Below are 16,810 nucleotides of genomic sequence, written 5' to 3'. Positions count from 1 at the left end.
GTCTTCATTAATATATTAGTTATTTTATTAATAAATTAAACACTTCAAGTTTAATTATTTGGGTAAAATAGTTTAGCTCGTTTAGCCTAAATAGCATATAAGTGTTCTTACCCATTTCTGCTGACAGAAAGAAGACTTGATGATTCGAATATTTAATTGAATCTTTAAAAAAAAGTTCTTCCCTGATAAAGGAATTTCAATATTAGTACACTGTAGAAAGTAAAGACAACTCAGAACTCCTGGTGTGTCTGCGACAGAAATGTCTTTATTTGAAAATAGAAAAGGGGAAAGGGAAATGAATGAACACACTGAAGTTCATGGTTCATGATCAATATGAAAATCTATGAATTTCTTTATTAAAGAACCACAGATAAAAGTATAGGCTATAATCCATAATGACTTCTAATATAGTAAACATTTTAATACCTGGTAAGTCTATTATTAAACAGTGAAAAGAACTCAGTTGAGATTCAGCTTGTGGATATATATGGAAATCTAATATATTTGTTCAGAGAATGAATCTCTTTAATAAACTTGAGATCGATTTTGTCTGTCTTCATATGTGCTTTCTGAATGCCCACTGGAAGGGTAAAGCTAGAAACGATTGGACAAGGCAAAGAAGGATTTGGAGAAGGGAAGTGGTGAAAGTGCTCATTTTTATTACAGTTTCTTCTATCTCTTATTTAGTCCTTCCATTGCCTAATTCACCCAATTTTTTATTCTCCATGTGTTAACACAGTTGGTTAAAACTATACATTTGGTTAAAATTATACATTTTCTCTTTTGCAGCCATCCTTACTCTTTTTTCCCTTTCCTCCTTTCCTTTCTGACCTTTCACACTTATCCTTTAAAAGATTCCTCCCAGCCCAGCTCTTCCCTTCTCTCTGGGAGAGAATGAGAATGGGCCAGGTACCCATTTGCATCATATGGTAGGTGGCCATAATTCCTGAGAACTGGCTGATGCTCTACCTTAGAGAGGTGCTTAACAGAAGTGGTCATGGGAAGAAATGTGTAACTGAATGCAGATGGTTTTATTTGGGTCCTCTAGAACAGCATCTCAGAGACTAGAATAAAAAATAAAAACGATAAAAACTGAGTCCTAAAAAAGGAGGCTGTCTTTTTTCTTTCTCTTTTTTTTAACCAAGAGTGTAGTTTGTATCCAGACCATTAGAATCCATCAAGAAATTATCAAGTGTTTGAACTCCATTCCTCACCCTTGAAGATATTTTCATGTTTCATATATTGAATGCAAGAAATGAGTCAGGGTTGGGTTAACACATTCATGAGCTTACATTTAATCAAGGCACAGTCTTTTCTAAAGGAACTAAATGCTATTTTTCCTAAAGTGCATGTAAATAAATGCTGATGGATGAATTAAATAGTTGTTACTATGCTTAGTATTAGGATGTATCTGATATATAATAGTGGTAGTCATTAATAGAATGGCAATTTGCCAGAAAGTAGCTAAAACCTGTCATTACTCCAGAATTATTTGGATGTTTATTGTTATAAGCCTTACAAAGAAAGGGAGAAATTGAAAGAGCCTATCACTATAAACAATTTACACTATAAACCAGTACATCAGATTATATAAGACACTGTAATAATTTATAAACCAGTTGCCAGTTACCGACCCCTGTTTACTTTGACCTCAATTCAGTCTCTTACCCTTTAATAGCCATTGTTAGATAGTTAGAATTACAATTCATAATGATTCTATGAGTTTATAGAATCAACAAATCCACAAAGATTAATTTACCTTTTGTTCCTACTTTATCCTAAGGCAGAAAAACATGTTGCATATGTTCCCACAGCAATATTGTTATACAAAAAGTGTTTCTTATTTCACATGAGTAAATCAGAAAATAAAACATCCTTAAAATCATAGCTCCCAAATAAATACCTAGCAGCTTTAGTCTACATATGCTCTATTTGTTGACCATTGAGTCTTTTTACTTTAATGATGATAAGACAAAAGCCAGAGGCCTGAAGATGGAAAATTATTAAGAGTAATAAGAAATAGCCTTAATATAAATAATTAATATTAGGCAACATTCTTAGTTGGGATATAGTTTGAGTAACATTCCAAAAAAATAATCTCCATTGAAAAATCAGTGGATGTTTTATATATTTCGGTTACATCAAGTTGCATAAAAAGCCCAAAGGACTCAGGTCACTTTACAGTGGCCAGTTTGGTGTCACAAAATTACTGCATTTACCTTACTACATTGCTAGGGATCTCAGATGAACACAAGGCTACAACCATTCCATTACCCTAAAATGGTGCCTTCATACTACTTTTCTTTATGGTTTGTATGAGATGGTATTTCTTTTTAGGACAAGAACTTTTGTGGCTCCTCTCCTAGTGGGACACTAAATCTTTAAACACCAGTAAAAAGAATGATTTCTTCTAACTTCAGTTCCTGGTCCAGGTTCTTGCTTATATCTGATTTTATACCAAGAACAGCCACCCTTATCAAGTCATCGTTGATGAGTATCATCAAATTTTAGCCATTGTTCATCACGAATTAGATGATTTTCCTACATAAGACTCATGGAACCTCTAAAGTTGATAGAGTGCTATGGCAATAAACAACTGAAATGCCAAGCTGCATTTAATAGGTACATTGGCTTTCTGAAACATATTACTCTAGGACAGGGGTGAGTTTTTTTCCCCTTTAACTCATGCCTGATTGCTCTGCATAAGAATAAACAAATACACCTGTAACAATCCTAGCTTAGAACAGAGTTATACCTTTGAATTATGGCTGAACAGCTTATATTTCTTTATATTTAAGAGCAGTCAGTAGATGATATATTTAGCAATTTAAAGATTCAGATGAACTGGGTTACAAATGTTTGCTTTTATAAATATCTTCATTATTTACTTTCTGTGTTTGAAGTCAAGGTTATGATTAATTTATTTTAGTTTCAGAAGTAAGGTCCATTGTAGCAATCAATGAACTTAGTTATTATTTGGATATAAGTTTATGATGACTTGTATTTTTATGTCATAAAACGCTAATACCACCAATAATGGCTACGGTTTTTTGAACACTCACAATGTCTTCTCAGCACCTCCAAAAAGTAGGCACAACTGTTATTTTCTTGGCTCATGGGATATGGGCCTCATTACAAACACCCAGTGAGATTGCATCCTTGATGTGAACTCAACTGTCCAACTCTAGAATTTGTCTTTAGCTATTTTACTCTACTCTTACATTCCCATATGTGTGCTGTATCATTAACTGCTTGGTTTTTTCTTTCCCATAGAGTAAGGATATTTTCGTATTTACTAAGGCTTTCATATCCCCAAACAATGTCTAGTCTTTAACATCAGTGGACATTGTCCAGAGAACATATTTCTCAATCTCTTTTATGTCTCCTTATGATTCTCATGGCATTTTCTTTGAACCAAGAGTCTAGCATTAATTAAAGTGTTCCACTTCCAAAGCAAGAGTTTGTGTGTGCCTATTTTTCTCTGTGGAATTGTGTGAGAATCTGGTCCTGCTGATCCCCCCTTCTCTCTGTACAAGCAGCAATGCACACGGGCACATCAATATCCCAACTTATTATCCACTCACAGATAAGCATCAGTGTAAGTGGGATTAGAGGAGCTATAGACCCAAGATGTAAGCAGAGTGTTCCATCTCATTATGTTTAAATTCAACCTTACCACCAGCCTACATGTGAGAGGAACAGTCATGAGTAAACAGGAGGGCTGTGCTTCCCAGACCTCAAAGTGAGGAAGGAAGTAGAGAAGCAAAGCCCATTGGTGACCTGTAAATGCAACATGACCTTACCCCGTTTCCAAGTGAACGTGGCCTAGCCATTGTCCTGGAATCTGACCAGCCAAATAAGCAACTCTTCTCTTAATGCTTTGAAGAGAAGGGTTTGGTCTCCACTAATATTCTATGTGTTGAACCTGGGGCAGATAAGGAGGTTTTACTAGATGGGTGATAGTTGAATTGAATCTTACTGGAAATTCATGTATTTTCAATCATTAGAAAGTGATATATAGCGTATTTTAATATGCTTCCCATTGTAAATATATATATATTTGAATACTGGCTGTGTCTCAGTCACTATCCAAAGTGCTTCTATGAACCACATTTCATGATATCATTTTCTGCTTCTTTTAGGCTCAAAGTCAGCATTTTTCATGTCTCACCTGTGTTTCCATAGAAAAACAATTCAAGTGAGAAATTGAAATCAAGTGAGATATTGATATTTCAGTTGACCATAAGGAGTCATTTTGTTAATGATGCTTGATTATCTATTGTTTGATTTTAAAAGCCACAAAATTCAGTGGTTTAAAATAACAACCATTTTGTTGCTCACAAGTAGGTCAGAATTTTTAGCAGGACTGGGCAGGTTTGGCTCCTCTCTGCTCCATGTGGTGTTGTCTGGGTTGACTCAGCTGGGACCAGAAGCTCCAGGTGGCCTCACTCACATGTCTGGAACTTTGGTGTAGGCTGTTAACTGGAACGCCTCTGCCTTCCACCTGGCCTTTTACTCCAGCAGGATAACTGGTGACTAAGTTCACCTCCTGCAAAAGGGAAAGCTGTCAGGCTTCTTGAGGATTAGGCTTGCAAATATCAGATGTCCATTCCCCATTTTGCATTGGTCAAAGCAAGTCAGAGAGCCAGCTCAGATTCAAGAGCTTGGAGTAGTAACATGCACACACAGACAGGCATGGGATGAGTTTTTGGTGGTCATCTGTGCAGACATGATCATATTAAATCATAAAACGACTTAGTATATTTTAGCTATGTTAACAAATGTTACTTTACGTACAGTTCTCATTCCCTGCTTTTCTTCCTTTCTTCTACAGATGCCAGTATATTATTACCCATCTGGCCAGTACCCTACCTCAACCACACAGCAGTACCGGTCCATGGCTTCCGTTCAGTACAGTGCTCAGAGGAGTCCGCAAATGCCACAGTCGGCACAGCAAGCAGGTATTTGGACTCTCTTCTATTTTCTCCTCGAACACGGTTATTTTTGCAGGTGATTCTCTAAGTTGTCCTCTTTGAATGAGTATCCAAGCTTGGCACTTTAAATTGGCTCATTTCCCTCACTCCAAGCAGATAACCATGATTGAGTTACTTCTGTGTGGAAAAGTAAGAGGTACAAGAAGGTGAATTACGAGTCACTTTCACATCCCAGGCGTGCATGCTAAAGACGGTGTCCAAAAGTGATTTTTTCATGTTCTTGGTTTATTGTAAAGTAGAGAGCCAACCACGCCCTTGCCTTCCTAGTTCCTTTTTTTGTTGTTTTGTTTTGTTTGTTTCCTTTCCAACATGAAGAGAGTTCGTCCCCTGTTCCCAAGGCTAAAGAATCCAGCTAGGTTGTTTCTACACCGTCTTTCAAAGCATTGTCTTTAAAAGAAGGCCACTGACAATGCAGCCCGTGTCTAGGTGGAACTTTTGACTCCATGGTTCACTTTCAAGACGGCCGCAGCACAGCCTCTCGCCCAGAGCCCGGCAGCCACTGTGCAGTGGGAAGGGGGGCCGATACACTGTACGAGAGTGAGTAGCAGGTCTCACAGTGAACCGGTCTCTTTCCCTACTGTGTCACACTCCTAATGGAATGCTGTTACCCCGAGAGCAGCAGGAATCCGGCAGGGCTGAGTGACTTGGGCTAAGGAGAGGTTTGTGTCATTCCTGCTGACAGAACTGCAGGAAAAACTACTAATTGTCATGCTGAAGACCGCCTGACTGGGAGACTCTGCCTTCTGTAAGTAGGTCATGTAAAAGAGCACGTGTTCCCCACTGCTGCTCATAAATGCCTGCTCCGTGATCTGATTTCTGCACAAAATATGTGCATATACATGTATAATTATAATACACACACACACATATATATCTATAAACACATTATGTACAATTTTTAAGCTTTGACAAAAAGCATAATCCATATCATGAATTTACTTCAATAGCAGACAACCTAAGAATACTAATGCTGACATTGCTAACATTTTGTCAGTTTGAACACAGATTTAAATTCCCCTGAATTGTGGATGTCTGTATGATCTTTAGTTTATCCAGTGCCCTATTTAAAGTCTGTGGGAAAAGAATTAGGGAAATGTATAGTAGCCAACCAAACCCTGTCTTGTTTCTATGTTATGTGAGTTTGGGGCAGAATATATTTTGACCTGTGAATTGAATTTACACTTTTAAAGTAATAAGAACATAAAACAATTTCAAATTATTAAGTATTTTAAGAAAAGCATTTGGCAATATTGTCTTTGATTATTGGAAAAATGTTCTGATCTCTATTATTTTGGTGGTAACTGTGCTACCCACTTTAGTTGATGTGTTGCCTGCGTTTTTAAATCCTATTTACTTCTGTTAATGTTTATCGTGAAGAGTTTATTTACAGTCTCCTAGATATTGGCCCAGAGGTTATAGTGAAATTTTCCTTTTGGCTGTGAATGCCTTTAGAAGAACTAAGATGCAGAAATCTAATTACAATGATTTTATTTTTTTTACTTAGTTTAGTGCCATTGTGTTACATAGTTTTCTAGAGAGTTATTTCATTCTGTGTTAGAATGTAGTTCATATACAGGAATGCAGTTACAAATGTGCCAGAACTTGCTAACTCCATAAACTCTGGTTCTAGGTGAGGAGCCAAAGCTGAGTAAGTTGGATCAAAATGTTAAGAGGGTAACAGAACTAGATTTACGACAAGCCTTGGGTTCCTCACTGTCAACCTACAATGCTATATCTCCTCTCCACTAACTCCACTAAGCATCCACACAAGGGAGAATATGTATGAATGACATTTTCCATTCTTTTATAAAACATACATTGGGCTGCAAATCCCCTCCCCCAACTCAGAGAGACCTAACTGGCCCCAACTATACTCTCTGGCAACCTGTGTCTTTGACTTGTTCCATGCTCCCACATCACCATGGAAATGCCATCTCTAAGGCAAGATAATGCACTGCAGTGAGGAAGAATGCATTTTGAAGTAGTGTCATGACTCAAAATAGAAGCAAGGGCAATGTTTCAGGTATCAAGGAAGTGAGCAATAGCTAATGTGCTCTTTGGGTTGGGGAGGTGGGAAAAGGGAAATGTTACACGAACAGTATCTTCCCCAGAAGTGACATTGATATACACATGTGGACTGAAGCCTTTGAGCTCACAATTTTGTGCGCTGCAAAACCTAATATCTGACAGTAAAATCCCAATGCAATTTCCACTGCAGTGCTGAATTTACTGAGTATTCGGAAAGGCAGAGGGAGTCCCCTGACTTTAATGAGAATCACTTCTGCTTATAAAATCCAAGTGACCAGCTCACACAATGGCTGTGGGACAGTGTGTGGAGTCTCATAGTTCCATGCCTGGGGGGCCTTTGCTGAACCTACCAGTACTAACAGTGATTCTCCAAAAGACAGGGCAGAATTATTTGAGGGAACAATGCTATGTTGATAGATTATTTCATAAAGGAAAGAGCCTCTTGGATAGTGTCAAAAGCCAAACTTCCTGGAGGAACTTGAAGAGAGACCTTCTCTGCCTTAAGTTGACTTCCAACCAGGAATTGGCATGACACTGTCCCACCATGATGCCTGACTTGCTCTTTCTCCTGTCTTTAGCAGTCCTGCATCCTTTGATCTGACATTATTCTGTCTTCATCTAGTACTGATTCTAGATTGCCTCTTAGTGTCCTCAGCTACCGTAAGAGTAAGCATTAGGGTGGGGAACATTATGTCAGTTAAAGCCAACTAAGATTTTAATCTCAATTTGATTTTTAGCATTGCACTTAATTGCAAGAATAGCATCTCTTCTTTCCCCTTTATTTTTGGCAGAACTGAAATCTCTGTCAGTTACTATATATCCTAGGCTTTAAAAATATACCCAGTGGGGTGCACAGGTAGTTTAGTGGTTAGAATGCCTGCCTTCCATGTGGGAGACCCGAGTTCAATTCCTGACCATGCACCCCGCCAAAAAAAATAATAATAAGACCTGACTATACCCAGTGAATTTTTATAAAGTGAATTGAGTTTTGCACAATTTATCAAAGGGGACACTTGAATTATGATGAAGCCCAGTGGTGGGACATAAATTCTTCCTTCTGGTCATTTTGTACTCTAAACTCTCTTGATGGGTGATAAAAGATGCTAAGCCTTTATTAGTGGTGATTAAAAATAAAGGCCACTAACGTTTAAATTTTTGGAGAAACCGAATGGTAGATTTGCACAGTGATGTTTGGATTTTGTTACAAGTGTAAGAAACAATTAAAACTTTTAACATAGAAATGTCTTTAATAGAAAAAAAATGTCTATTACCAATCTAGCATTATAATGTGACCCCAAGAGTGTAGGAACAATTACCTTCAAGAGGCAATTATTGTTAGCCCCAGACTGTGAAGGACTGCAGTTCTCGGGTTTAGCTAAATGGAGTATAGTTTTTAAGTCATCCTTGCTTTGAAAGACTTGGTGGTGAGAGCGTCTTACCTAGAAGGAGATATTCTCAGCAACCAAAAATTGAAACGAAGTGATGATGAACTCACATTTTATTCTTTAAACATTTTGGGTTAATTTTAGTAGTCTGTTACCATAGTGCTTTTATTTTATACCTATGGTTATACTCTTTTTAAAAAAAATATTTTTATTGTAAAAACTTAACATGCAAACATATATTCTTGACATAAAAGTGTTCTATACATGGTGTACAATCAATGGCTCACAATATCATCACATAGTTGTATACATCACTTTAATCATTTTTGAACATTTACATCACTCCAGCAAAAGGAATTAAAAAAGAAAAAAAATCACATGTACCATACCCCTCACTCCTCCTGGTTATATTCTTGTTCAGAAATACTTTTAAGGCCACAAAAAGTGGCTTTAGCAATAATTATGTCCACTGTCAGTTAAGGGCCTCTTACTGGAAGTTTCTGTTCTAAGGTACAAGCATTGTACTGTTAAATCACCACTGCATATTTAGAGATCTTAGGGAGTTAGCATCCTGTTTTATAGTTTTGGGAAACTGTTGCTGAGAGAGGTGAAATAAGTCACTCTGGGTCCCAGTGTTTACCAAATTGGAAGTAGTTCCCAGTTTGACTTGCTTTAAGCTTGTGTGTTCAACAATGTATTGTAACAGCATAAACACTATTACCAGTTTTGTCTTTATTTACTGACAAGGATGATGATATAGAAGTTATCATTATTGAGTCTAAACCAGCATGCCCATGTTACAGAGGTGGAAAACATCTCATTGATTATTCAAGTACACAGTTTAGCTTCATGCAGAACAAATAAGGAAGCCTGGACTTTTCCTCCTGACCTAGCTTGGGGTTCCATATTACTTTGCAGAGCTGGTTCACAACAAATGGCAGAGACCCCCTGAGACATTTGTGTTTACAGCCCACATTGGAAAGGGGCTAACTAGATCATATCTTCAACTCCAAACTTTCCTTTAAGTTTGACTTAGTAAGGAATATACTTAGCTTCACTTTTGGCTTTCCAAAATTTTAGACGTATCCTAAAAGCAATAAAAATGAGCTTATAAAGTCCTGTGTGCTTTTGTAAATGGATGTGTGGGAATGAATGAATCCTGGTTTTGATATTTGAATAATACTGGCTTCATACACTGAATTGGTGTTTCCTCTTCTTCTCTTTTCTGGAAGAGATTGCTAAACCTTTAATGTTTGGCAGAATTTCCCCATGAAACTGTCCGAACCTAGAGGTTTTGGGGTCCCTTTTTATTTTTTTTTTTAATTTTAAGATAATTTGGAGTTTTTAATTAGGAATTAAATTCTTTTAGTGGTTATGGAAATATTTAGATTATCAGTTTTATCTCAGTTGAGTATTGGTGGCTTGTAGTTTTAAAGAAATTGGTTCATTTTTTCTAAGTTGTCAAATTCAAGATTGTCACATTGTTTGGAATATTCCTTTTTATCCTTTTAATGGTTGCAGGGTCTGTTTTGTATCACTTGTTTTTTTTTTTTTTTTTTTACATGGGCAGGCACCAGGAATCGAACCTGGGTCCTCTGGCATGGCAGGCAAGCGTCCTTGCCTGCTGAGCCACCGTGGCCCGCCCTATCACTTGTTTGATTGCTGAGATTGGTGATTCGTAGCATTTCTTTTTTAAAAAAATTTTTTGCAGTTTTAAATTTATTGACATTATTGATCTTTTCAAAGATCCAGTTCTTTGTTTCATTGAATTTCTCTACTGATTTACTATTTTCAATTTCATTGACTTCTGCTGTCTTTATTCTTTCCTACCTCTGCTCATTTTGGGTTTATTTTGCTCTCTTTTTTTGTACTCTCTTGAGGCGAGAAGTTAGATTATTGCTTTGAGGCCTTTTCTTGTTTTAAATGTAAGCATTTAATGTTATAAATTTTTCTGTCAGCACTGCTTTAGCTGGGTACTATATATTTTGATACAGTATATTTTCCTTTTCATTCAGGTGCATGTAATTTTTATTTCCTTTGAGCCTCCTCTTTGAAGGAAGAGGAATGGACCAGGACAAGTATATTCTTGGATGTCATGAAAATAGAACAATATGAAGATAAGCTAGCTGCAGAGCACAGCAGGAAGGAAAAAAATGAACAAACCTTAAATTAGATTAGTTTCTTATTACATCAAACCATTTCATGTGGATTCTGAAAACTGTGGAGATCCTTCTCACCTCCACTTCTTTTTAAGTTTCTTTCTTCTCTCTCCACTCCCCACTTGCAAATATCTGCTGAGTGATTCATTTTAGGTAAAAACAAAACAAAGCAGCAATCAAAAACTGACATTTTCCAAGAAAGTGTTTTATTTTTCAAATTATAGTTCAGAAAGAAACTATAAAAAGAAAATCTTAAAAATGCATCAGATTGCAAAAATCCATGCAGCTTTTGTGGGGCTTTTAGGCTTGTTATATGTTCTTCCTTCTCTACTCCTCTCAAGTCTCTTGTTTTGAGTAAATGATATTCCAACCTGCCTTGCGATACAAGAGTTGGAGTCTCTTGCAGGAGATAATAGTAGAGGTCTTAAGAATTTTCTGAGCTTCTTTGCTCACTCTTTTCAGTTATATTTAAGATATAGCTCACAGACATTCTTTTATACCCTGCTCAACAGCCGTCTTGGGACATAAATGGTAGAAATAGAAGGGAATTTTAAATCTGTTTTGCTCAGTGAGGAAACTGAGGCTGGAAGTTCAGCCTCCTGTGTGATGCAATCTCTCATCAGAACCAGAATGAAGGCGTCTGTTATTTCAGTTTTTATAGATTTAATAACAAGTGCATGATATCTGTCCTTCAGAAATTAAAAGGGCATATACTGGCAGCCTAACAAAGGAACATTCATAAGATACCATGTCTGAATATATATGAACTAAAAACACCTAACGTATGAAGGGGAGAACACATAAACAAGAATGAAAATAATATCCAGATAACCCAGAGAAGTGTCGTTGGCCGCACATCTCTCATAAGAGAGGAACTGGAGATTCCCCACCTATTGGCACATCTTCTTTCTCTGCCCAGGTAGAGACAGCAGAAATAAGCCTTGCAAAAGACCCCTTGCTTATTTGATTAATTAGAGAAGAATGATGGATGCAAATAAAAATGTCATTGTAAATGAAAGACATAAGAAATATGGTGAGAGAAGAGAGAACAGATCAAAGAAGGTATATCCTGTTTATTTTTTGCTTCTAATTTGCTAACTGACAATATGATAACAATATAATCCAGTAACCTGCAGGAGACACTCTGACCTTTAGAATGTAAATTGGCTCAAACTGCCACTCTAAATCTGCAGAAAATCCTTTGTGTGTAGGACGCTCTTCAGTGAAGAATTCTAGAGATGGAGGGGGTGAGCTTATGAGAAATGCAAACCTTAATATGGGCCAAAGTAAAGATTTTTTTCTTTTCTTATTTCAGCTGTGCTATTACATTATTTAGCTCTCTTTTTTAATTTCCTACTCTTTCTAGAACAAAAATTCCAAATACCTTTATTTCTATGGGGAGAACTACCTGTTCCCTCTAACCCTTGCACACACAAATTCACTCTTGGCCTCTGAAAATTCTTACACAAAGACCTTGTAAATGCTACTCCCCATTCATTAACATTGTGGAGGTATTTTTTGGGGAGGGGGAGAAGGAATTACTGTAACCAGTGCTTCTCAAACTTTAATGTACACATAAAACACCCAGGATCTTGTTAAAAATACGTATTTTGATTTAATAGTTCTGGAATAGACCCTGAGATTCTGCATTTCTAGCAAGCTCTCAGATGATGCTGAAGCTCCACCATCCTGAGAGCAATGTAATAGACATATTACATTGGTGTATTTTCAACCATGGCCAGCCCATATGTAAGATGTTGCAAAGGGAAAGAAACCTACCCAGATTCACACTTTGATTTGACATTATTTGTACTTTAGTCACAATTCTTAAATTTCATTGTCAGCATACCTGATCTTGTGAATTATGGCTGATAAGTATTTAGAACTACTATGCTAATGCTTATAAATCTGAATTTTGAGATAGAAAATAGCTATAACATGGTTCCAGAAAGTAGCATGCTGAAAGAATGAATAATATGCACATCATTTTCACCAGCATGTGCAGAGAATTGTGTGTGTGGGTGTGTGGTGTGTGTATGGGTGTACTTGTGACAGAGAGAGAGAGGGGAAGAGAGAATTCTTTTTCTCCAGAAACGGTGATTTATCTTTTCCCTATGGAAAATATGGTACCTTAGCTAAAGTTGATGTGTAAACATTTGAAAGGCTAAATGGAAAACCTTTCAACCATTAATTCAAATATAAATAAGAGCAGAACTGTAGTTAAATGTTACAAAATCAAATAGAAAAGCAGCCCAACAAACCAATCCACATCAACAAAATATATTCTTCAATCATCAAACACCTAGCGATTATGTCACAGACCCTTTGGGCCAGTTTCGAGGGTATGGTATATTTAGATGAATGTGTTCTAAGCAGTTTGGGAATTTCTACAAAGTTATAATAATAATTTCCCTATCGAAATTCGTTTCAAGTTATTAGACTTGAAAGTGTTCAGATGGTAGGGAAAGTGTTCAGATGGCCCTGAAAAATGTACCCTCAACCCCCTTTGTTCATGGCAGCTCTTTCTTTCAATCACCTTAGTTTCCTCCTGAATGCATAATGATGGGATAGACTCAGTAGCATCTCTGGCAAGAACATATAATTATCTGTGGTACAGGTATATTTGAAAATACACTAAAACCACAATTCATTTCCTGATAAGTCTGTCTAGATGTTCTATAAACATTAATTTGTTTGTGTTTAGTTTTTTTTAAGGAGCTAATATATCTGTTGTAGTAGCAAATTATTAGTATTAACAGCTCCTGGCAAGAATGGTTATTGCCTCTTTATGTTGTTCTGAAATAGAACAGCATTTTTAGTATGGGGCAAGATGTATCCTAATGAAGTCTAAAATTTGTTTAACCAGAGCAGTTGAGTAAACCTGGCAGCTGTATCTTGTATTTTTAGCTTGATTATTAAGCATTGAGTTGCAGTGTAATTAATTGAAGGGGTGTTTATCTTTAAAAGTCCTTTTTCTCTTTCTATCTGGGTATAATACGTCTAACCTTTATATTTCCCCCCTTGAAGCTGGTTAGAGATGAGGAGAGGTTGCCTCAGAACTGAAGAAAGAATTTGGAATACCAGTGTGATCAATAATAGATATTAATTTATAGACAGTAGAATTTTGCCTTTCTATCTTAAATTGCCTTTGACTAATGACTTAAAAATAGACCCATTGTCTCATTATCCTACCTATATTTTCCATATATTTTAATTCTTAAAATCTCATCAATCTATGTAATTTTAAATGTGAGGACAAAATTAATAGCCAATAGCCACTTAAAGAAACAATGCAAACTTTGTTACAGTTGACAGCTCTAAGGACATGATTCATACTTTGAACGTCCACATTATTATGTTACCAAAAGCAAAGCGTTAAGTTCTCAAAGAGTTATATTGTCTTATCTCTGTTAACAGCGGTGGAGGTCACCTAGAAAAAAATTGTGAAATACACTGGTTTGGAAATGTTGGTGGAAATGTTCATGTGTTTTTTTTAATTATTCCGTTTACAAAAATGGGAATGAGAGCTATTACCCTGAGATTTTGAGGTGTTTTAGTTTGCTGATACTGCTGGAATGCAATACACCAGAAATGGATCGGCTTTTAATAAGGGGATTTATTTACTTAAAAAATAAATTTCCTCAGAGAAAAGTCAGCTAGCATTCATTTGAGTTTCTCTGTCACATGGGAACATACACGCAAAGTCTGCTGGGCTTCCCTCCTGGTTTCTGGATTCCAGCAGCTTTCCCCAGGGCGTGTCCTTTCTGCATCTCCAAACGTCTGGGTCTGAGCTGCTCTAATCTCTGAGCTGAAGTGTGCTGGGCTGCTGAGCACTCTTCTGACTTCTCTCTTTTAAGCCTCCAGCTAATTAAATTAAATGTCACTCATTGCGGAAGGCGCTCCCCTTAGGTGAACTTCACATCCTAATGATTTAGTCCATAGCAACGCAACAACTGGGCACCATCACCTGGCCAAGTTAACACTTGAACCTAACTACTACAAAGGGTTAAAATATTGGTAGCAAAAATAAGAATCATGCTATTTTTAGGCCAAGAAACTTACATGTTTCCCAAACCATCTAGTTGGCCTGGTTCCCTCTGTCCCTTGGAAGTTATAATTAGAAGGAATTTCTTCAGCTTATTTGCAATAATTGCTTGGCACTTTGCGTTGTATTCATCTTTTAATACTGCAACATGATTTTCACCTTTTATACAGTTAAGCATTAGTAGTGTATATCCTGTGAACTTTTTCTAAGAGGAAATCATGAACACTTTTGAAAAATCTAAAGAGCCCAAACCACTTGTTCCAGAGTCAGATTTACATAATGATATAATTGAGTTAAATTTAGGGAAGAGAGGATTTTTTCTGCCATATGCAGTCTTTTCCCTATTCTCTTTTCATTTCATATTAATTTCTTACCAACAATTTCTTGTCACTTGTTACAAATCACCTAAATCTATGAATTATCCCATTTTTCATTCCCATCTTTCTTTGGATGTTCTTTTTATTAAAATTACCCATAGTTTCCTTCTCTCCCTACCTCCAAATCTGTTTTCACATTTTGTTTTCTGACATTGACTCCTGACTCTTCACAAGTCTTCCAGAACACTCTCTTTTTTTTTCCTCTCTTTATTAAACAATATTTTCCCTCCAAATTCTGGGTGCTTCTCCTATCATGTCTTAGTTATCTGCCTGTTTATCTTCATTGTCAATACGTCTATTTCATTTCTTTCCTTTCTGTACTCTCCTCCCTATTATGATATGGGACACTCCATCTTTCCAAAGGTATTCACAGTCTAACATTCAAATGATTGAGGTGAACATGTTAGATTTTCCCCACCTTCTGAATCTAGAGCTCAGAGAGTACTAGACTGTGTCTTTTCCATTTGGTATCCCTAGAGCCAGCATAAATTTGGTGCTCAGGGTTTGCCACTTCAGATAAATATTTGTAGTACTAAAAAAAGTAAATATGAATTCAGTACAATAAATTAACAACATGGCATCCTAGTTCATCACTGCCCCAGATCATCAGCATAGAACCAATGTTTTAGTTACCCTCTCCAGCTCTTTGAAATGGCATGGGCCCTCCTATCCAAATGAATGACACATGATCATTACAGTTCTGGAGCCATGTAACAAATTGCTACACCCCAGGAAGGCTGTAGGATTGAGTGCACCTGGTAGGGTCAGCATAAGTAGAAACTCAGCTACTCACATATCCTCTTTGGAGCAGATGGGAGCCCATGCTTACAGGTAGAGTCACTAACTGATTCAGTTGTTACAGTATGATGCCATGGCAGAAGCATTTTTTGCACATATGTTCATTGAAAGAGTGCGTTAGCAATGTGTGTTAGCCTTCGAATTTACTCTTTTCCAAAGCCCAGAAGCCACAACAGGTGTCCTTGCACCATTGTTAAAGCTGGGTGCTATTCACAGTTGCTGGTCAATCCTCTCTGGCTACAGTGATATTGCTGATGCCCTACAAGAATCCCTACCATTCTCTAATTGCCTGCTGACATCTTCCTGACCCCCACATCATTTTCTTGAAGACACCTGGAGATTTATTAAAGTTGCATTTTTTAATGTTTTCCCAAATACTTTTACTCTGCTGGGAGTTTTGTTGTTGTTGTTGTAGGTTTGACTAGGTTTTTTGTTTGTTTGTTTGTTTGCAGGAGTTCAGTATCAGCCATTGTAAGCTAAAACTGTTTCTAGAATATAAAATAAATAGTAGGTGGAAAAGCCAGAGTAGAGCTAAAATCATACTTTGCAGAACTCAGGGTACCACAGTGGCTCACATATTTCACAGTATTGAAAGAACACAGAATCTGCAAAGTTTGCACACTTTTTTTTTTTCCCAAGAAAAACGAATACCATAATAATCAATCTTTTCATGGATGATGTTAACCAGAGTGTGTGGTATTCCAGTACAGGGGTCAGAGGGCTTGAGTACTCTTCAGCAAATCTTGATAGAGACCTCAGTTTCCCCAAATGTGACCCATTAGATCTTTGGGGTAGTAAAGGCTTAGCTTCAGCTGACCTGAGCCTGTGGGATTGAAATGCATCACAGAGAGCCCTCCAAGAACACAAAAATTAACCAGAGAGAAAAGCTTCTGCCTAGCTGAATACTGTGGCTGGAGTTACAAGAAAGAACATATAATACAAATGGTAATTTTTGCTGTATTTTATTTTATGTATGTAACTTTTTATAAATCATGAAAACAGTCAAGAACTGATAGTGAAGGAA

General features: G+C 36.9%; 1 protein-coding gene across 6 annotated transcripts in view; it reads left to right on the top strand.

The window, feature by feature from the left end:
- ARPP21 (cAMP regulated phosphoprotein 21) overlaps positions 1-16,810 on the top strand; it is a 152,708-nt gene that overhangs the window by 98,747 nt on the left and 37,151 nt on the right. For all 6 annotated transcript variants that reach the window (XM_077129858.1, XM_077129859.1, XM_077129860.1 and 3 more), the window contains one exon: positions 4,835-4,961. In XM_077129858.1, coding sequence (XP_076985973.1) covers positions 4,835-4,961 — 127 coding nt within the window. The remainder of the gene's footprint in view (positions 1-4,834; positions 4,962-16,810) is intronic.

This window comes from Tamandua tetradactyla, chromosome 15, assembly GCF_023851605.1.
Source record: "Tamandua tetradactyla isolate mTamTet1 chromosome 15, mTamTet1.pri, whole genome shotgun sequence".
Taxonomy (NCBI): Eukaryota; Metazoa; Chordata; class Mammalia; order Pilosa; family Myrmecophagidae; genus Tamandua; species Tamandua tetradactyla.
Note: the sequence above shows the minus strand (reverse complement) of the source record. Positions and strands in the feature narration are given on the sequence as shown.